At 34.3% G+C, this 24,155-nt stretch overlaps 1 protein-coding gene across 1 annotated transcript; it reads left to right on the top strand.

Moving 5' to 3' along the window:
* Positions 1-1,286: 1,286 nt before the first annotated feature.
* LOC123678239 lies at positions 1,287-3,903 on the top strand. Its single transcript, XM_045615145.1, has 2 exons — positions 1,287-1,492; positions 1,835-3,903. The coding sequence occupies exons 1-2, from the start codon at positions 1,401-1,403 to the stop codon at positions 3,786-3,788; spliced, it is 2,046 nt and encodes a 681-aa protein (XP_045471101.1). The 5' UTR covers positions 1,287-1,400; the 3' UTR covers positions 3,789-3,903.
* Positions 3,904-24,155: the final 20,252 nt, after the last annotated feature.

The following is a 24,155-nucleotide window of genomic DNA, read 5'->3' as shown; positions in this document are numbered from 1 at the left end:
CAAGGTTTATTAATACATGTTTCAGTTGAGCGGCAAATAATATAATAGATAATATACATATAGTTGAAATTATTCGTATGGAAGATTTCACAACGATTTGACTTATTCATTATAAATTCAACAGCACTGCACTCAAATTCTTCAAAAACGGATTGATCATTTATATTTTTGCACTCTTCTGTCGTAAAAGTGTATATTTTAGATATTCCAAAAACACATGGAAATTTTTGAATGTCATCTGACTAACTTGGCTCTTTTTCCAGTAATAAAGCCAATTGTGAATTATCTATAAGGAGTTTTTCTATCTGTTTAATACATGATCAGATGAAGCTTCTGTTCTCTTTTGTAGTTCCCTCTTCTATCGCAATAGATTCAAATTCTCACGAAAGAGAATGTAGTTTTATAGTTTGTGGAAAATAAACGAAAAATTCCTGAAATGAAGTAACATTCATATCCAATTGAATGATACAAACACTTAAAAAAACCTGAATTGGGGAAAATGCATTCGATGATATCAATGTTCATTTCAAAATTTTGACAAATATCTATCGAATTTTCGATTCGCCGAAGACTTTGCATTTTATCTGTCGGCATTTATTTAAATATTGAATAACAATTTTGGAAACTACAAACTTTTTCAAGAAGTTTCATATATGGAAATGAAATATTTATTATTAACATGACACTGACAGTCAAATTGTCCACAGATACCACAGAAATATGGGACTTGAAATGTCAAAATGATCCGAAACACCCCGTATACTCGAAAACCGCGAGGAGAATCGAAGGTTTGGGATTTTTCCCGGGATCTCCAGACGATTTTGAGGGGGGTCTTATTCTTGTCATTTTTGCTCTAGATGGTCCCGTTTGGGCTGTGATTTTACGTTTAAAGTTTGACGTAAATGTGCAAGCGGTTTTATATATACTTAGATACTGAAAATATAATAAAACTCAGTATGGCCAGATTTAGTAGAAATCTACTTTTTCAGTAGATTTTTCGCATTTTCATTTTTTGAAAAAAACGTATATTCAGAAATTTGGTAATGGGTTCAAACGTGAGCCTAAAAGGAGCCTAAAATTATGGTGTTGTCAGATTTTCCATAAGATATCGATTGGCTTGGTGGCTCTGCTAGCTTAGGGCTGCCATAAATGTTGAAACATCGACCGGGACAAAAATTAAAACCTCATCTGAGAGGTATTCATTTATTTTTTTCCAAGGTTTCTAGGATTATTGACTTATTTGCACGTTGAATCATAACACATTCCCCAATAAAATAAGATTTATTCGGACATATCAACTGTAGGGGAGAGCGGGGCTGAAAGTGCCGCGGGTAAATTGTGCCGACGCGAATATCTCGTAAACAGAAAGAGATAGATATAAGATAGCAGTTATTCACGTAATGCCTAACAGTCCGGGACATGCGCATGCCAGTTTAATTCCGTCCGCCGAAGGGACAGGGTGTCAGTGCATGTGTGTGTATTCGAGCTCTACGTAAGTAAATATTTTCGTCTCAATACTTTTTGGTCACAAGCTGGCATTTTTCGTCCTTTTAATATGAAAGTTTTAGTAAAATGTTTGTCGTTTATCCTAGTTTGTTATGCAGTATGATTATAATGCTTAGAGCGCTTTGATATTTATATGTAGGGCAAAATATCACACTCGCATAAACGGGGTAAAATGTGCCGTTCATGGGGGGCTGCTTGTGCCGCGGCACAACCAACCCCACGGCAACCTTCATTGTTTCTGTAATACTTAAGTTTATGCGAGCACTTGTGGAAGATATAAAATACTTTTTGCCATGATACTTCATCCTGTATTTATTGTCTTTGACAGAATGAGGAATTACAAGCGGAAAACTCAAAGGGGAACTACATCCCAAGATCTTCTAAAAAGAGCGGCTGATGCAGTCATCAAGGATGGACGTAAATTAAAAACAGTTGCACGTGAATTGGAAATTTGCCATACAACTCTTCAAAGGTATGTCAAAAAAATTAAAAGTGGACTTACTCCTTCGGTTGGTTTTAAATCTAGAATGGTGTTTAGTGAAGATCAAGAGGCACAACTGTCTGAGTACATTTTGAAAAGTGCCTCTATTTATTTTGGTCTTCTACCAGAAGAAGTACGACAACTTGCTTACCAGTGTGCCGTGAAGTTTAATGTTCAACACATCCCACCATCTTGGCATACCAATGGTAAGGCTGGCAAGGATTGGTTTACAAACTTCCTGAAGAGGAACTCTACTCTTGCAATAAGAACACCAGAAGCTACCAGTGCCGGACGCGCGAGCTCGTTCAACAGATATAATGTAAATCAATTTTTCGAAAAACTTGGCGACTTGATTACAAAATATAATCTTACTCCTTCACGTATATGGAATTTGGACGAGACTGGTGTCACAACTGTGTTAAAACCGAAAAAAATTTTGGCTGAAAAAGGAACAAAGCAAGTAGGAGCAATTGTTTCATCTGAACGTGGAACTTTAGTCACTGTTGAGCTAGCGGTGAGTGCTCTGGGAAACTCGATTCCGCCGATGTTTGTTTTCCCGCGTTTGAAATTTAAGGACCTGTTTATCCGAGGTGGTCCTCCTGAGTGTATTGGGGCTGGTAATCAATCCGGTTGGATGACAAACAAAGAGTTCTTAGTGTTTATGGATCATTTCATAAAGCATACTAAGCCTAGTCCTGATGAACCAGTGTTATTACTACTAGACAATCATTCATCTCATATTGATATTGATGTGATCGAAAAGGCCAAGAAAAACTCTGTTATATTATTATCATTCCCACCACACTGCACCCACCGTCTGCAACCCCTGGATGTTGGTGTCAACGGCCCATTCAAAGCATACTGTTCTAAAGCTCAAAACAACTGGCTGAGAACTAATCCCGGGAAAACTATGAGCATTTATGAAATACCAGGTATTGTAAAATACGCTTTGCCGCTTGCAGCAACTCCTATCAATATAAGCAACGCATTTAAAAAGGCTGGCATTTGGCCCTATGACCCAAATATCTTCACAGACAAAGATTATGCGCCGTCTTCTGTCACTGACCGCCCGATGCCAGAAAATCGACCCTCACAAGATACAGACCACTTTCCTGTCCCTCTAAACAATCAAGAAAGGACTGCTGAATATCTTAATGACTCAAATAATGTCGGCTGCAATATAGAGATTGAGACTACTCCATCAATTCTACAGCAAAGCGACTGCAGCGTTGAACCATCAGGTAATCCAGAACATGTGGGACGTCAATGCTCTCAGGAGACTACCCCTTGTTGCAGCTTCCAACTTCCTCAATCATCAGCTGATAACAACGCGGGAGATGAAAATACAATAATTTTCTCACCAGACCTCATAAGACCACTGCCTAAAGCACCTCCTCGATTAGTTGGACGCAATAAAGGACGTAAAAGAAAGACAGCTGTTCTTACGGACACTCCAGAGAAGGATGCTTTGGCCGAAGAACATGCTAATAAAAAGAAGAAAAAAGAGATTGAAACTACAAAGAAGGGTAAAGGAAAATGCACGGGACAAGGTAAACAAGCAAAAAGAACGACTAAGAACCCCGCTAAGAGAAGAGTCTTGCAAGATGATGACACTTCTGATGAGGAACAAGATTGGTATTGCATCATATGTTGTGACGCATATTCTAATTCTGCCCCTAGAGAAAAATGGATTCAATGCATAGAATGCAAGAATTGGGCCCATTCACAATGTATTGACGATGAAGAAAGCCCAGCATTTGTATGTCCAAATTGCTATTCTGATCAGTCATCTATAGAGTAACTGGTTTTGTTTTCTCTAAAAGACCAAATATAAGTTTTTTAATTTACAATTCGGAAGAAATCTTCTTTATTTTTTTTAATGTAGTCCTGAGAGACTGATATATTCAATAATTGATCTCATTTGTTCAAAAATAAGTTCAAATTGTTGACTGAAATGTGTTTTTATATTTGCAATAGCTAAATAAGTAAAGATATTATGTTTTTCTTTATTATTATGCTTATTGTTATATATAACTGAATTTTAAGTTATGTTGATTAGTTAAAAGTATAAGCAATAAATATATTGTTGAAAAAAATTGTGTTTTTAAATCCTAAATTAATTTTCATTCACGTAAAACACCTTTAATTATCAACGGCACAACCGACCTCAGCTACGGCACAACTCGCCCCAAAGTGGGGTTGGTAGTGCCTTCCCGACTTTGCTTAAAAAAATGACCTTTTCTTGAAAACCATTGAAATTGTGTCAAATCTGTGAGTGAATTCTTATTGTAGATTAAATTTGGCTTATGATGAACTACTTCTTTCAGAAATAGTACTTTTCTTATCCGAATCATATGAGAATTTGTCAAAATCGGCACGTTCAGCCCCGCTCTCCCCTAATAATTTATAAAGAAGAAAAATAATATCAACTCGCAATAAAATAAAATAAAGTCGCAACAATAAACAAGTAGGTATGGTACCCTTTTTTTTAGGCTTGAGCATCGGTGCCATTTTTTTAGCCCATTTATATATTTCAAAGTGCTGGCCTTCTCAAGTAATTTTTTCTGACATAATTATAAAATTCTACGTATGTCATTTTATAATTATGAATAACTTGAATTATGCTCTTCAATGTGCTTACTGTGCTTGAATCTTGATGCATTTCATTCTTAAACCACTGTGAAGATCTCATAGAAAAGAGAACACACGTTCCACATGAACATGGTGTTCCAGAATTGCGAGAATATATTGGCACATTTTGATGAGATTCGACCTTATTTCATGTTCTCTTGTTTTATTGAGAAATAACATCTATTTATCGTGTATGTTTTTAGCTTTCCACTCGTCTGAAATTTCTGCGAAAATGAAAGAATTCAATTAGGTAGGACTTAAATTTTTCATAGACGGAATTTTCGAGCGTGAAACCTTTCCCATTCAATATACAAAAGTTTCTTCTACTAGATTTCAGGAACAGCATTCAAAAACAGTCATACAAATATATGGAATTTTGTCATTGGCCGAGTCCATTATATTCGAGATATCGGGTGCTGTGAAAAAACTCCGACCACACTGTAAAATTTAACTTATTGCATTGTATATTCATCTTGCTTTAGTTTGTTATAGACTTATCTTGTTTGGTTCCCAAAATATTTATTTAGTAATCTTCCATTCAACTCTTTCTTAGTACCTATCCTCTCAATTAATTTTTACTTTAATAACAGTAATTAATGATTTTTCAATCCTTTCAATCGGTTTGTCAATCAGAAATGCTTGACTGTTTAGAAATAGAGTATAAAGTTCTAATAAAGAGTCAAAAAAAAATCAGCTTTTAAGGCCCTTTTTCAGCTAAGAAATTTTTTCAATGACACACATAGCTTTAGCAAGCGTTCAATAGCTAGAAGTAGTGAAAGCCATCGAATTCTAGAATGAATGCATATTCACGAAAACCTTTCATCATTCGACCCTTACAGAAAATATCGAAAAATATTTGAAAATTTTAAGACCAATAGACTGCACAGAAATTGATATCATATATCGGCGGAAGTGGAAACAGTATTGTGAAGGCACTGAACAATCGATAGTTTTGTTGTCTTCGGATAAAATCTCTTCTAATTAAAAAAAATCGCCTTTATTTTATTTCGATGTAAGTACCTATTTGTTTTATCGGCACTGACAGCGAAAATATTTTATATGGAAATATTAAGGTCCTCTAAGGATTCAATACGTAATGAAGTGATTATATAAGACGATTCATTTGGCCATTGGTCCAATTTTAATAATTTTATTTTCAATACTTCGGTTTCTGAAAAATAATGTTTGAGCAACGGAAACAGCATTTCAGATTTATGATTACTGGAATCCGTTGAGATTCTATGAAAACAAATTTCGTCTCACCTACTCTATATAAGGAAATATGAATCTCATAACGGTCAAATTACTGACCGGGACAATTGAATAACTAACCGGGACACGGGGACTCAATGGCCCATTCCGGGACATGTCCCGGTGTACCGGGACGTATGGCAGCCCTATGCTAGCTTAATGTTAAGCTAGCAGAACCCGCGATTTCTCCGACAATTAAGGAGCAAAAAATTTTTGAATAGGGTAATAAATTAGCCTAAAATGAGCCTAAAATTATGGCCAAAAAAAAAATCGAAAATTCGAAAGTGGTTCTGCTTTCTGCTAGCTTAACCGGGGTTTGAAAAGAGACTCTCAAACCAACCGGAAAAGTTCAATTCTCATCAAAACTTAATGACAGAGTATTTGAATCTTGGTCACATGTTCATTGCTACCTCCACTTCTTCGTATATAATCCCTCATCACGCTGTCATGAAAGAGACAAGTTCCACCAGAAAATTGAGAGTGGTGTTCAATGCTTCCGATCCAGACTCGTCAGGAATTCTTTGAATGATCGTCTTCTAAAAGGTCCAAAATTACAATCTGACATCCAAGATATCATTACCGAATTTTCTTTACAAGCAATTGCTTTATGTGCGGACATACAAAAAATGTATCGTCAGACCCTTCTTGCTCCGGATCACAGAATTTTCCAGCATATTTATTGGCATCCCCCGGGTTCGGATACAATCGTGGAGTTCGAACTGAATACCATTACCTACAGATTGACTCTTTCTACGTATTTGGCACAATGAGTCTCAAAACAATTGTCGAAAGATGAAGGTGAACGCTTCCCCCTGGCCTCGTATGCTATAACGAACCAGATATACATATATTGACGACGTAATATCCGGATCCCGAATTACTTTCGAGTCTCCCAATGGATCACAAAGAAAGTCCTATATGTTTCTCAGATGGCTACGAATCCCTAAAGATATTAGGATTATCTTGGGAACCTTTCATAGATGCATTCACTTTTCATACCAACCTTTCAATTCAACATGTACTAAACGTAATATATTGTCCTTCATTGCCAAAACTTTTGATCCCTTAAGCTAGGTTGATATGGGTAGTGCATTGCGTTCGATGATTTCACTACTTTTTCACGGGAACGAAATAACGTATATATTCGTATCTCCAGAACCTATTTGTCAAATTTATGTTGTTTCTTCGTCGGCACAAAGGGATGCCGACCAGCCCTGATGACTGCACATGTCTTTCTGCGTCAATCTAGATATTTATGACTATGATGCGGCTCCTTTTTGATGGGAATTAACTTTGTCGGTATTCCTGCCTGTTGTTTATCGCCGAATTAAATCTCATTCCGAACTTCTAAACATGTGATATTTGTTGATCAATCGCAAAACGTTTGTAGCTCTATTTTCATAGGACTTTCTTTAACCAAAGAATCTCGCTTTTTCGTTTTCTCTTGCCGTTAATATTTCCACAAAAGTTTTTGTCTGAGAATATTTTTATATAGTTAGGCTATATGCAAGGTATCCCGGGAAGAATGTGACAAATGGATGCATAAATGAAGGTCATCATGAAGGACTCGTTTCAAGATCGCCGTTTGCTATATACAGGGTGATGTTTACCTTATAAGTGAAATTTCATAGTTCAATAACTCTTCAACTAATCGACCGAATAATTTCAAATTTTGAACTGTAGTCACTCTACTATCGCCTCCCTTCAATATTTCTGAAATTGCGAACAAATCAGATCCTGACTTTGTCTATTTTCGGAAATATTGGATCACCCTGTATGTGTTTTATGATTTCATCTCGAATTCGTAACCACAAATAATTGATTCATAGAGAAAATTCAAAAATCATTATTGGCACTGTCATACAGGATGATCAATAAACATTGCCTTATGAGCGGATTTTCATTGTGCGATAAACTTATCAGTAGAATTAGATTCGAAATTTGCAGATCACAATTCCTGACGTCAAAGGAAATACTTTATTCTTGCACCATTTTTTCCGAAGCGGCTCGGTTGAAAAGATATGGACTGTTGAAAATCCATAAAAAGAATGTAATTTTCTCGCAAATGGAATGGAATCGGACATGTACAAGCAAAGACTCACCCTTAATAGTTGGACTTTATATTTCAGCTGACTAATGTCTGTCAGATTTTCAAAAAATTTACTGATTTCCATCCTTTGAAGGAAAAGTAGAGAGTTATTTCTGAAAATCTGACCAGAACAAAGCAACTGCACAAATGTAGCAAAAATATCTGAAGCAATTTTGGCCGAAGAAAAACGAAAATGCAGGAATAAATTTCTTCAATTTTTTTTTACGGAAATGTCAGGGGCACAACTTCCCATAAGTGCAGCACAAAATCGAAATATATATAAAAAAAATACACATGTGCTGGGATGAGTGTTTTTTTTTTAATTTTTGAGTATTCCTGTGAAACCCGAAAAATTTATGACATATGTGCTGACCTGGCTTTTAATTGAATTTTGTGATATTTAGTACAAGTACTAAAAATTTATTTCATCCGTTCAAACCCAATAAACATATTTTGGGAAATATTTTCATTAGATAAGTCGGTGACTGTTGGCCGTGTGTGTTGGACCTTAGCTAATGATTGTCCAATATTCAACCGCGAATAAATCTTTCATCACCGATCTCACTATGTTCAATTTTATTATTGAGAAAGCAATAAATGTGAAATGTAATCATGTACCTACCATTATGATTGTACTGATAAACTCAAATATTAATAATTAATCTACATACCTAACTGATGATCATCTGCATTTTGAATGAATTAGGATTGCGTAATGTTCTATTCCGCATCATAATGTTCTTTCTCCTTTATTCCCTTGCACTATGACTTATAAGGGAGTGTTGGTGCCCCTTTCTATCAATTTCAAATTCAGTAACTTTTTAGGATTCACACTACACGAATTCAAAATTCTTTATGAGGAAAAACAATTGAAATTGCAATTGAAACAGTTACTTCGAGTGATACGTAAGAAGACTTGTTTTCCTGTTCTCTTTCTGCATGAACTGTTTGGTTTGTTCTGTGGAATATACATTTTTAATATCTAAGGTTTTTCATTGAAGATTCTCAAAATGTAATTATTTTATTTTTGCTTTCCAAATGAATTATAAAAATAGAAAAACAAGTAGTATTAACGGTGCAAACTTCAAACAAATAATGAGGGAAATTAGAAATGTTACGCCCAGAAGAGCACTTTTTATGAATTGACTGTATGGTTGCAAGACATTTCACATTTTTATTTTTACATTGAACCCGATGATCAATTATGTGTTTGGTGACCCTCCAGGTGCGTATACTAATGTTCATGTTAGGCATCGCATACTTTGCTTCTGACATTTTACTTGAACTACTACACTATAGGACAGAGTCAGAGTCTGTGAAAAAAAAACGGTAGGTACGCTAAGTCTAAAAAGACGTATGGTCGATCAACTGTATACCGAAGCCAGTATAGATATTAAAATACTATTTAAGAGAAAGAGACTAGGTCACTATTAGGGGGATGTGGATGCCATAGGCAATAGCTCATCAAACCTACTGCAGTTTTTTGTCCAAACGTTGATGATACAAAAGGCCGAAGGCTCTAAAAGGTAATAGGTTTACCTTTTCCTATGCACCAATGATCAACGATCCAACATGTAAAAACAAAATAGTCTCGTAGAGCTATCAGGGCCGGCGTTAGGGGTGAAATAGTGAAGCGACTGTTTCAGGCGCCTCCATTCGAGGGGCGGCAATTTAGGCCAGTTTTGTGGCCGCATTTTCATATTTCTGAAAAAATATAGTCTTGATTCTTAAAAACAACATGAGGTTGGTCCGCTCAGCTGCGTTTATCGATATTCCATGCAATAAAAATCTCCAAACCGTCTTTACTAAGCCGCATGTTCAATAAATAACACATGGCAACCCAACCAATATAAGCAGCATTGCCTATTACCCTAATTGAAAGAGGGATAAAATGTGTTTCTCAAAGGCGAAAATCAACACTATCTTCGCTTTCGAATTATGTGGAAGTTGTTTACACATTGAACATATGGAAAATTCCTACGATTTTGCATTCGAAACTAGTTACTGTTAAATGCCAAATGTTTTCAGCGAAACACATGTTTGTAATCCCATTTAGTTTTCGAAGCTTTGCATGCCCTACCGCCTGAAAAAAATCCGGTATAATATTATATATCAAAAAATTCCAATGTTCTGCATTCACTAGAATTTAATTTTTTTTAAGGACGATTACAAGATTCTTTATCGGAAGTAGAATGTTCTGTATTATCATCGGAGCAGGTGATGTTCTTCGGTTGGTGGGAGGTTATGTTGTTGCTTTTTTAGCAGGGGCGCAAAAAATTCTTTGCTTCAGGCGACAAAATTTCTCGCGCCGGCCCTGAGAGCTAGTTATCTAAGAAGTTTATAATGACGCTCTATGATACGCCTAGGTTGATCACTTGGTTGTTTACTTCTATATTCTGTATCCTAGTTAAAGTGTATTTCTACCATTCTACTGCTGCCAAAGATACCAGCAAAGTGGAAGTGTAGACATACTCGAAGTGAGGGTATTTTCCAAGGCTCAACATTAGTAAAGGGAGTGAAAATAAATATTAAATATTGAAATAATATTTCAAATTTAGTTATTATGTTGCCAAAAACTATGTTCTATTGAGCTGTTCTCGACGTTAGTCGTCGTAGTCTACAGCTCGTTTTCCAGTTTCAGAGTTCTGATGAACTCCGATAACTGGGATGGCTTCAAGGAGTTTACTAACTTCTTCACTTCTACAAGTCTCTTGTATGGAGTATGTTTTGCACTGGCTAGCGATGGCAATTCCGTCACCAGGTAATCCGAAGTTTCTTCCTGCTGCCCACAGAATCTGCACTGGATATTTTCTGCTAGACTTATTCTCATGAGGTAGTTCCTGAGGGTGCAATGCTCTGTAAGGATTCTAGTGAGGAGGTGAAGCATATTTTTGCTAAGATCCAGATACTTCTTAGATCTCGCTGATCAAAGTTTCGAGGGAAATTTTTGGAATGATCCAACCCAGGAAGATTCCTCCAGAGTGTTTCTCTTTCGGTTTTTTTCCTTCTCCTAAAACTCTTGAAAGATGGTTGTGCTCCTTCTCTGGCAAGTGACTTCTTCAATTTCCGAGTGAATTAAAGGAAATTAAATATTTCATTATGATATGTGTTCCCAACAATTGTTGCAACAAGTTTTGTAGGTAATAAATGAATGATGTAGGAAAGAATATAGAACAAGCAGAAATTAATTAATTTTTGGATTAATAGGTACGATTTCGTGTAAAATATTATATTTTTCAGTGTTCGCTATTCTGATGTTGGTTCCTTACATGAAGTATTTGGAAAACGAATTCCAAAAATCATCCACTACCCTCAAACTGTTGGCTTTGGTGGATGGAATGCGAGTGTTGGGATGTATTGGCGTATTAATATCAGATCTGCACAATCAATTTTACCTAATCGAAGCCACAAAATACTTGAATCATGTTGATGAAGAGCTGCCAAATTGGGGCAAACCTATTTCTTACAAAATCTACTCTAGGCTTCTATTAATCGGCTGTTCTTCAGTGTTCATTTGCGTAATTTTTTCAAGAATAGGATTTGTCATAGCTGGTGAACCATTTTGGTCAATATTTATGGATTTTTTTATTACAGGATATCCATTTTTAATATTGAGTATGAATACTTTTTATCTTATGTTTTTTCTGGCCATCATACGACAGCGTTTTGCATCGCTCATATCGATAATGAGGCTTAATAGAAAAAAAATTGCTACAGAAAATGAAGACGAACTATTAAAAACCTTTTTGGCAGTAACCCGAATGTACAATAATTTATATAACTGTGCAACAAGCATTAATAAATTCGTATCTTTGTCAAGCTTCATCTGTGTCATGTGCAATTTACTGGAAGCTATGCTAGTTGCAAATTTAATGTATCAAGGAGAAGGCACCTTCAAACATGTATACTTGGTTGTGACATATTTATGGTTAACCTTGAGCACATTACTTGCACCGATGTTTGTAGAGAAAATGGTAAGATTGATTATTTCTTTTTGAAGACCATTTCACGTACTGGAATGTATTGATCCAAAAATTATATTTAATGAAAAAAAACTAGCTATTTCAACAGAAATTGAGATACAAATATCTGTTGCTATACTTTATTTAGCTTTCTGGGTCGAGAATCTGATCCATTCGAAGGTGAAAAATGAAATAAAAAATCCATTCCTGAAAAACTTTACATCTATACAGTGGTATAGTCTATATAGTTATACAATAGTGAAGTAGAAGTAGTAGAAAACATTTTTCTTCATTGAATAAAATCGATTCAAAAATGAGTAAGGGTGGTAAAAGAAAAAAGGAAAACTAAAGAGGTATTTCTTCAAATTCTTATTTGTCTAATATCTGTTGGCTAATCTTAAGAACCACATTCAAGGTATTTTCCTGTATTTTCACAGGTAGATTAAGCTTAATCTGAGACAAAATTGAAATCGGATCAAGTGAAATGTGACGAAGATGCAAAATCATTGTCAAAATTTTTTCACTTCAAAATCGAAAAAAAGAAGAATTCTCTATGATAGTGTGTAAGCTTAGATAAAATACATTTTTTAGCGCTTGTTCACATTCACAGATCGCAAATCATTTCGTCAAAATGTCTCCAATTTTAGAATTTCGAGCCAGAAATGGTCTCAAACGATAAGGTTTGACTCGCTCATGATGAATCTGATGTTCGGAAAAAATGAATAAGGAATGCAAGGTAGAGCAGAATGCACACCTTTGTTTCAAAAAAAAAAAAAAAGGGCAGGACAGTTGCTGTTAGCTCGGTAGAAAGCTCAGTTCTTCTTAAAAGAGTATTGTGACTAGATTTTATAGGAACTGCGTCTGTTCACCTTATAATAATAAAGTTTATTCATTTATAGCGAGAAATAAACATGGTTTGTGTTATAGAGATCATAGCAGGTCCAAATCACAGTACTTTCAGGGAGTCAGTTGGTATGGCTTGAAACTTGATTCATATAGAATAGACAAACTGGATGGTAGTTTATCTATATGTCTTGATTATGTTGCTATGATTGGTTGTTTCCATTGGTTTAATTCTACAAATGCATCGCGTGCCAGTCTTCACCAAATTGGAAGCAACCAAATCCAAAATACGGTGAATCTTTAGGCAGTGGAGTCTGTGGAAGCACTTTAAATCGAATCGAGTATATTGAAGAATTTAGTGTTTTTGATTATCACTGTATGAAGACTATTTTGGAATTATTGAAGTCACAATGAATATGCAGCATTTAGGTTATCTCGAATTTGTACGCAAAGATACACATATCAATTATTTATTTAATTTCTCATTTATGTAATTATTTAAATATTTATTTATTCATTAATTTATTCATTAATTTCAATATTCATTTACTCGTTCATTGATTCATTTATTCTATTATTCATTCATTTATTGTTATTTATTTATCCATTTATTTATATATTTATTATTCATTTTGTTGGAGTTCAGGTTTTGGAATACGCAGAGGATCACCAATACACAGTTTTAAGTTTTATAGTTTAATATAATCTCTAGGATATCTCTCTCAGAGCGGACTCGTGATCGAAGGACTGATGTTGTAGGTTAGACGTCAGTCGTACGCTCGAGATCATTGAAGATCTATTCTTGTTCTTCCTCTCGATAGCCTTCGATGGCCTCGTTAACCCGCGCAGCGCTGTGAGCGTTAAACGGAGGTGGGATGCAATGTTGGTCCTCTCTCGTAATTTGTTCGGATGAAGTACCTAATACTCTAACACTCCCTCCCTTCATCGAACTACAACCAGCATTATCCACTCTAAGATTAATCTATAAACTGATTTCAATTAGTTTGTACTCTAGTCTCCAAGAATAATCTGAAAACAAAGATTCAATGATTTTGTATTCTAAGATTATTGAATCATAAGTTAATCTCTTATGACCATCTGATGGTAAAGGTTTTGTCATTATGTCCACCACATTCTCTTTGGTTGGAATCTATCTCACCGTGGTTCTCTTATCTTCAACACATTGTTTTTGAAATCACCACGTGTTTGAGCCATATGTAGTCTAAGTCCAGATTTCTCTCTATGTAGTAGGTCGTCATTTATTACCTCTAAACGATCATCGAATACCTTTAGTTTGTGACTACCATCTCTCTTGGTGCAGTCTCCAGCGGATTCGTTATCACACCAGACTGTTATAGGAAACGTCATTTTTCCTATCACAAATCTAAGTGCCTTATCAAGAGAGATTAATACTTAACAGGCATCACTCATAGCTAGGTATTCAGCTTGACAAGTGGACAATGTGACATAGGTTTGTTTATGGCTCTCAAAGCATCTCCAAACAATCTGAAAACATACCCTCCAGTTGATGAAGAGTCTGTATGGTCTCTAAAAGTTGCATCGGTAAATGGCTCTAAGTCTTGAGTTTGAGCAGTGAATTTAAGGCCTAAATTCACAGTACTTTTCAAATACCCGAAGATTCTCTTTACATCTTTCCAATCAGCTTCGGTGGGTTTTTTTTGTTTTCCCGCTAAATAGTAAACGGCAAACGTAATGTCTGGCCGTGTACAGTTTGAGAGATACATTAAGCTACCAATCGCTTCTCTATAAGGAACTCTTTTCATCTCTTGTTTATCTGAGGCATCTTGTAGATTCTCTGATTGATTTCTCTTAATCCTATTTTCAACCTGGAGTATTTTGGACATTGTAGTAATTTATATTGAATCTCTCTAATATATTTATGGTAAAATTTGATTGATATATTTATACCTAGAAAGTTTTCAAGTTTTCCAAGATCCTTCATTTCAAATACTGCTATCGAGTGGTCTTTTATTTCTTGCAGCTTTTGTATGTTATTACTAGCTAGAAATATATCATCTACATATAAGACCAGTAGTGCCACTTTGCTATTTCTCCTCCAAGTATATAAGCAAGGTTCATGTAAATCATTCTCTAAACTAAGTTTCTTGATCTCTTCAGTGAATCTCTTATTCCACCTCTTTGGACTTATCTTCAGTCCATAGAGGGCCTTATGGAGTTTACATACATAGATGCTTAAGAGAATTATACCGGACTAGACGTGTGTGTATTACTGTGCAGATTAATAGCTGAAATTCTGGTAAATTACCATAAAACCTTACTATAACTTTTCAATTAGTGTTTCGAACTTCGCCAATAACCCTGTTAAATTTTGGATTTTTCGTTTACACAGAAACTGGGGGTCTAATTTATGATATAATTCATTGTTATTGTTTACGTTTCTTTCTGTTTCGTTTTCGCGTTGGGTGACCTTGAGTTGCTCCCGCTGCACTGTGGACTCGCTGCTTCCTAAAGGTGCGTACCCCTGGTCCAGCTTGTCACCGTTATCTGTGGGAGTTGTCTCCGTCAGCTGAAATTAGCTGGTATACCGGGTATTCATTTTTCAGATTTCAATATACTGTGTGTTAGCAGTGTGACTTGTCGGAATTCTGCAACACTATTCTATTTCGTGCTGGCATAACCTATCCTCCATTCTGTTTGTTATCCGTGGCCCTCTTGTTTGTCTGTTAGTCACCGGCTATCGGCCCAGCCGTTGTGAAGGGTGTCCCAGTTTAATCCTTTTAGCCAGTACGTTTTTGTTGTTAATGTTTGTTTGTTTTGTTCATAGTATATAACGTACACGTACACGAACAATATCAGCTCTGTGAAAAAACTATTTTTCTGGTGACAAAACTGAGAAACAAAATTTGGAATTTATATCAATGTGTTTATAAGTTAATAATCTATTCGATACCAAAAAAGAAACCAAGTGTGAAAGACCCAAAAACGGTAACAGAAGTAATAATCAATAAAAGTGCCAGGCTCGTGAAAAAAGGAGCTGAACAATACAAGTTTTTTTACGAGTGCGAGTGTAATTTGGATGAACCATAGGCGTGCCGGAAATAAATCATTCGAAGGATGGATAAATCAGAGGTTACCATAAAAGACGTCTGCATACTTATAAAAGAGGTAAATGTAAATCTTAGTCAGAGAATCGAGAGAATTGAAGAAGTTACAAACAATTTATCAACGGCTATATACGCAGAGGTTGAAACTGTCAAAACTAAAGTACACTATCTTGAAGAAGAAAATAAAGAAGTGAAAAACCTATTGTCTAAAATAGAGAAAAAGACTGTCGCTAACAACCTGATATTTTACTGTATACTCGAAGATCCTGAAGATCTCCCAGAAAATCTAGAGGAGAAAATTAGAGAACTGGTAATGAACAGATTGAAGGTTTCTCTGGAAAAGACAGAAATAAATAATATATTCAGATTGGGAAAACGAAGCAACCATACAAGACCAATCCTACTATCCCCCACAACCTACCTTAAAAAACGGGAAATACTGAAAAACGGCTCGAAACTGAAAGGAAGCAAGATATTTGTGAGTGAGGAGTTGCTTAAGGAAGAATTGAAAGAAAGAAAGATATTACTAGAAGGATTGAAAGAGGCGAGAAATAACTCTCAGAAAGCAAATATAAAAGGAAATAAACTGATTGTAGAAGACAAGATATACTCAGTTGCCGAAGTGAAAAATACCCTCAGAAATCCTAAAGACGATTTTTCCAATATATCAACAAGAGAGACTTCAAGTGAACCGAAGAAATACGAAATAGAGGAAGAAATTATAATATCAACACAACCATCACAGGTCGAAACCAAATTAGCAGAAGGATCCAAGTACAGGAACGAAGAAAGAGTTGGGAGAGAAAAACAGAAAGTACATTCGTATAAAACCCACCAAGTATCAACGAATGACACGCCCAAAAAACCAATGGCTATAACTCGGACACTAAGAACACAGAAAAAACAGTAGTTACATTATTCGCAGGTACATTTTTTGCATACATGATTTTTCTTTTTTTTTTCTGTTTGTGTCTATTTATGTCTGAATATGGACCAATACATAAGAGATTTCAGAATAGACTCGATAGAAACGTTTACTCTGAATAAACCCGATGAATGCAAAACAGTTTTGAAAGAAAACGAAAAAAAATCAAAATTTTAAAATTATTCATAATAATATTCGCAGTTTAAATAAGAATATTGATGACTTTAAAATAATGTTGGAGGAATTGGGCTCTGATTTCGATTGCGTTGTACTAACTGAGACCTGGCAATTACTGGACCCTTATATATACCGGGTACAAACCAATTTATAACGAGGGGGGATATAATCAAAACGATGGAATAATGATGTATATAAAGGAAGATCACGTATTTGACAGCGAAATTGTTGCGATAGAAAGAGTTAAATTTCTCAAAACAAAGATAAAAATCGGGAAACGAAACGATATACTTGTCACTAGCTGCTACCGATCACCTTCAATGAGCATTAATGAATTCAACCAAATCTTAATCAGATACTTTGAGAATATTGAAAAGGAGAAATATGATTTTTATCTCTTCATAGGCGACATAAATATAAATTTGTTAGTGGAAGATGACAACACAACCGAATATCTCAGTATATTGCATGCACTTGGGTACATATCCAGCATCAACGATCCCACAAGAATACATTATAACCAAATATCTTGTATCGATCACATTTTTATCAAGAGTAAATGGAATATACTGGATATGACAATACCCATTGTTCTGAAAAGCGACATCACCGATCATTTTACAACTATACTACAAATTGTTATGGACTACAAAATAACAAAAAGGGGGTATGAAATAAGATACAAAGAATTTGTGAATGTTGGAAAGCTGAATGATACATTGCAGCTGAAAAACTGGGAGTCTGTATACTCAACAGAAGATCCCAATTTGGCTATGGAAAACTTTATTGATGTTCTAACAAGGGCTATTGAACAATGTACTGAAAATAAACAATGCTCTAGGAAAAACACAAAATTTGCACCATGGTTGACGACTGCTCTATTGAAGTCCATCAACCAAAAAAACAATTTGTTGCGGAACTACACAGAAACCCGTACAACGAACAATTGAGAAATTATTACAAAAGATATAAAAATAAACTCACCAATTTAATAAATATAACCAAACGCGACTACTACAAACGACAAATTCAAATCAACGTGGGCAATAAAAAAAATCTCTGGAATATAATGCAGGATATCAGTGGCAAAAATCAATCAGACAAACAAATACAGGATATAAAAAGTGAAAATGGTGAATTACTGAACGAAAATATAGATATTGCGAACGAGTTCAATAATACATTCATTGAAACTGGTAAAAAACTTGCTGAAAAAATCAAAAGAAATCCGAAATTCAAATCAAACACTAAAAGACTAACAAATTCCATAGTTATCCTTCCTACCGACCCGGCTGAGTTGAAGGATCTTATTAATGACCTGAAAAACAAAAAATCTGTAGGTGAAGACCAAATTCGAGCTGAAACACTAAAACAAATTTCAGGCAACATCGTAATCCCTCTTGCTTATATCTTGAATCGATGTATAGATAAGGCAATATGGCCAACTTGTTTCAAAAACTCAGTTGTCATTCCAATACATAAAAATGGGGATGAATCCGCCGTTTCCAATTATAGACCCATTTCACTGATAACGAATCTATCAAAAGTATTCGAAAAATTATTAAAAGAAAGACTTTTATCTTTCATAAATAAATACGGCCTGTTTTCTCCCAGACAATTTGGCTTTAGAGAAAAAATTTCCACAGAAGATGCTATACTACATATCACAGAGAAAATACACCAAGCTCTTGAAATGGGAAATCCATGTTTATGCTTATTCGTCGACCTAAAAAAGGCATTCGATACTGTCAGCCATAAACTGCTCTTGGAGACACTAGAAAAAATTGGAATAAGAGGAAATGGTCATAAGCTCATGGAGAGCTATTTGGATAAAAGGACCCAGACAGTAAAAATTGGTGATGTCTCAAGTGACTCAAAAATCATAGAGTATGGAATACCCCAAGGAACAGTCCTAGGACCAGTGTTATTCAACTTATATGTAAATGAGCTGTTCTCAGTTGATAGTAAAGGTGACATCATAGGATATGCTGATGACACTGTTATTTTTTATCAGGCCCCCACGTGGCAAGAAATAAAAAGTACTGCAGAAAAAGACTTCGAATTTATCAAAGATTGGTTTGATGACAAATTATTAACAGTAAATTTTGAAAAAACCCACGTTTTACCTTTCAGTTGCAATAAATCAGGCGTCCCTCCTTTTCACCAACAAGAAATAAATACTGAGGGAAAAATATTGACATTAAAATCCGTAACTGCAACCAAATACCTCGGAATATACATTGACACACATCTCAAATGGTACTGCCATAAAAAATATGTAACTAGAAAGCTCCAAACCATTTTGTATAAATTTAAATATCTAAACAATTACTTACCTATTGGAGAAATGAGATTGATCTATTTCTCCCTCGTAGAAAGTCATATACGTTACGGTATTACAGCTTGGGGTGGTGCGCTTAAAACACATCTCAACCAATTGGAGGTAATACAAAGACGGTTTCTGAAGTTGATCCTACATAAAAACTCTAGATACAATTCCAATAGCCTCTATAAAGAGTTAAAAGTCATGGATATCAGGCAATTGTTCTACCTTTGTGTGAATATGAGGTACCACTTCCAGAAAAATAAAGCTGAGATTCCTAACCATGAGCACAACACACGGAATCGAAATAAACACATAATCCCGCTTGTTACAAAATCCAAAACGCAAAGGGCATATTCCTATATCTCAATAAAAATGTACAATTCGCTGCCTGAGGAGATAAAAAATTGCAAGACCACACAGAATTTTAAAGGAGAATTAAAGATATACATATATGAAAATGAAAGAGAATGGTTCTCCCAACTCACTGAAATCTAATGTATATGTTCGTTATATTTCGTTGTATTTCGTTGTATTTTATAATATTTTGATATGTTGTACTATATTGCATTTTATTGCAGTTTATTATTGTGAGTTCATTGTGATGCTGTTTTTTTTTATATTTTATATATTTTTTTATATTTTCATACTTAAACAGTGTCTCTTTAAGGTCATACATATTTTTGTCCTTAAATCCTCGTATGACTAATCTTGCCTTGTATCGTGTAATTTGTAACCATTTGCCTCTAATTATCTCTTAAATACCCATTCCGAGTCTATAATAATGTCCCGTTTTCCAGATATTTGAAGATCCTCTTTATCTACCAATATCTAAACCTTATTTTGTATCATGGAATCAATTTCTTCTTTTATAGTTCTCTTCCATAAGTGGCTTTCTCTAGAATTTATAGCTTCCTAGAAATTTATGGGTTCTCTATTCAATGAAGCAATAAGGCAAAGCCTCATTTCTTCTTCTCGGTTTTTTCATATTCCTCTAAAATATTAGTCTCTGAGTGTGAAAATGTGAGGAATTTTCAATAACAATAAGAACAATCAGCAACACTAATATTGTTTATTCCCTTTGTTTACCATCGTTACATCAACTCGTACATTTATGATATATTGACTTACGTCAACTTCACTACGGAACATAGAAGAACATAAATGTCATGCTTGAACCATAGAATACAAATTTACTTACAACTTGACACACCTCCTTAAATTTGTATTACAATAATAATTAAACTCTTATTTCAGGCCTAATGCCTTCCTAAATTTTTCAAATTTAACATAGCCTAGAGCTTTCGTCAATATGTCTGCAGTATTATTCTCTGAATCAATCTTTACTACATCTATAAGTCTGTTCAAATAATTCTCATTAACAAAATGAAAATGTGTTACAATATATTTAGAGTTTTTCGTAAAATTCCCATGTTTAGCTATACTAATAGCACCTGAATTATCTTCAAAAATTTTTATTGGTTCAGAGAATTCAACTCCAAAATCAAACAAAATATCTTTTACAATTTTTAACTCACTAACACATTCAGATAAAGCGACATACTCAGCAGACGTAGAGGATTTTGTTACACTACCTTGTTTCTTTGACTTCCAAAAAATTACATTGTCATACATTTTAATTAAGTAACCAGTTGTGGACTTTCTGTCATTTATATCGCCTGCCCAATCGGCATCTACATAACATTTTAATATTTCAGAATTTTCATTTTTATGATACATCAACTTTAAATTTTTTGTTAGCATTAAATACTTGAGAACTCTTAGGGCATATTTATAATGAGTATCATCATAACAGTTTTGGAATCTACTTAGGTAGTTAACACTGAAACTTATATCAGGTCTTGTACCTGAACTAATGTACAATAAAGCTCCTATAAATTTCTATATCTAATATTTTCATTTTCTGATTCTGCAGGTAACAATTTCAAATTTTGTTCCATTGGCGTTGCAAACAATTTAGAATTTTTTAGATCATACCTTTTCCCTGATGAATTCATATATTTGGTTTGGTCTAAAGACAGTTCTCCAATTTTGAAGTCATAATCTATATCTGTTCTCTTGTATCATACGTTGAAATGTATGATGCCCCGTTACATTTCCTCTGCTAATACTGAGATTCATCGAAACATATGCTTGATTGTTTGAAATTAATATTTTGTATTGCTCTTTCTCAAAAGAATATATATATATATATACCTAAATATGTCTTAATAATGCCTAAATCTTTCATCTTGAATCTCATTTGTAACAAGCATTTTATTTCATTCAACCTTTCTTTATCTCTACAACAAATCAGTAGGTCATCAACAAAAAGAATTATGTGAATATCATTTTCTTCTTTCAATATAAACAAACAGTTATCATTTTTGCTTCTTTCCAATTTCAAATCTCTTAAATATTCATCGAAACAGTCATACCATGCTCTTGGACTCTCCCTTAGACCGTATAAAGCTTTATCAAGTTTTAATACTTCATTCGTTCCATCCTCAAAACCTGGAGGTTGTTTTACATATACCTCAGATTTGACTTTGCCATTTAAAAACGCTGTTTCCACATCCATTTGATGAATAATTAACCCATTATTACAACAATACGATAGAAGTATTTTCAATGATTGCATTTTAGCAACTGGTGAATAAATATCATCAATAAACTCACTTTGTTGATATCCCCTGACAACTAATCTTGCTTTATAAACTTCACCATTTTTTATAGTATAAACCCATTTTGTATCAAGAATTTTTTTGTCTTTAGGTTTTTCAACAGATACCCATGTTTTATTATTCAGCAAACTATGCATTTTCCTAGTCATAGCTTCTGTCCATTTCTCATGATTTTCATTTGTCATGGCTTCATTATATGAATTTGGAATGTTCGCATTTACATAATTAACATAAACAAAATCATTATCATAGACAAAATTGTCATCGTTAAATTTAGCTGGTTTTCTTTTTTCCCTAGTTGACCGTCTTAAATCATTTTCCCTGTTAGTACTATCCTCAGAATGTTCACTTTCATTTAATCTAATTTCACTAATATTTTCAAACTTGTTTTCTGAATCAAAATCTATATATGTTGTTCCTTCTTCTATGAAATCAACATGTCTAGCCACTATTATTTTATTATTCACTAGAACTCTGTAACCAACATTTTCAAACCCTAACAAAATTCCTAAATCCGCTTTTCTATCCCATTTTGAATTTCTTTTTTGTTCTGGCACTCTCACAAAAACTCTACTGCCATAAAATTTCAAATATTTTACACTAGGTTTTTCTCCAAACATTATTTCATATGGAGTTTTATCTTTGACAACTGTATTAGTTAAAATTCTGTTTTTCAAATAAGTCGCAGTTTTGATTACCTCTGGCCAAAAACGATTATGTACTTTAGCTTCATCTAACAAACATCTTGCCATATCCATTATATCTCTATTGTATTTTTCTGCTGTACCATTCAATTCATGAACGTATACGGTGGACAAGGTTCAATATGAATCCCTTTCTCGCTCGCAAATTTAGATATGTTACTATTCAAGTATTCTGTACCGTTATCACATCGTAACTTTTTAATTTTCTTATTTGTCTTATTTTCAATCAAATTAACGTATTTGACAAAGCAATCATAAACTTCATTCTTTGACTTAATAACATAGACTTGAGCAACCTTACTGAAATCGTCAATGAATGTTAAAAAATATTTTTCGCCGTTTAAACCAGTAGTATAATGTGGGCCATTTAAGTCAGTATGTATAATTTCTAGAATTTCTTTTGCTCTGGTTCTTTCATTGTTAAATGATAAATTATGCATTTTATTTTTCAAACATATACCGCATTTAAAAATGTCACATTCTAAATCACTTGGTAGACCTTCTAATACTTGTTTTCTACACATAGCTTTCAAATAATTAAAATTTACATGTCCTAATGTTCTATGAAATCTTTCTTCTACAGAAATATTATTCTTCGATGTATAGTTTATTTCCACTTTAATTATTTGGCTTGTCATAATATGATATATACCATTTGTTCTGTATGCTACAGCAATAACATAACCCTTATCATTGTAAATTTTCGAGATATTACCAATTGATACAATTTTGTTTTTCTTTGTAACTTTTCCATAACTAATTAAATTTTTATCCATTTCTTTCACATAGAAAACATTCAACAATTTATTTTCAACTATGTTTCCAAAAACATTGAATCCATGTAAAATAGTACCTACTTTAGTTGCTTTCAATATACGACCATCAGCTACTTTGACACTAATTGGTGTTTTGAGAACAATACATTCATGAAAATATTCATCATTATTGACGATATGGTCTGAACATCCACTATCTAACAACCACTCGATTTTATCAGTGCAATTATTTGCTTCAAGTAAAGAGTATTCTGAATTAGATTTTACCTCAGTAACCTCTGTATTGAAACTGCTCATACCAGCTTCTGGATTTCTCTGTTGCCAACCACCTGTTCGATGATGTTGACCTGCACCTCGACTATTACTGTTGTAACGACTACCTCGACTACTACCATTTCCTTGGTTCTGCCAATATTGTTGAGAACCACCTCCTCGATATTGCATACCTTGGCTGCCAAGAATTTCCATCCGGCTTCATATTTGGGCATTGAGCTTTGAAATGTCCATACCTTCCACATTTGAAACAGTTTCGTTCTTTTTTTCTTTCGGTCTTGAATACGCTTGCACTGTGTTTACCAGTTTCTTCTTGTTCTTTTAGTTCCAACATTCTGATTTTACTTTTCACAAAATCTACATTTTGTTCATCTTCTTTCAACACATCGACTAAGTCTCCAACATAGCTCAATGAACTTGGTAACATTTTGATCATATTGCTCA

The sequence above is a fragment of the Harmonia axyridis genome, chromosome 4, assembly GCF_914767665.1.
Source record: "Harmonia axyridis chromosome 4, icHarAxyr1.1, whole genome shotgun sequence".
Lineage (NCBI taxonomy): Eukaryota > Metazoa > Arthropoda > Insecta > Coleoptera > Coccinellidae > Harmonia > Harmonia axyridis.
This window is presented reverse-complemented; position numbering and strand designations above follow the sequence as displayed.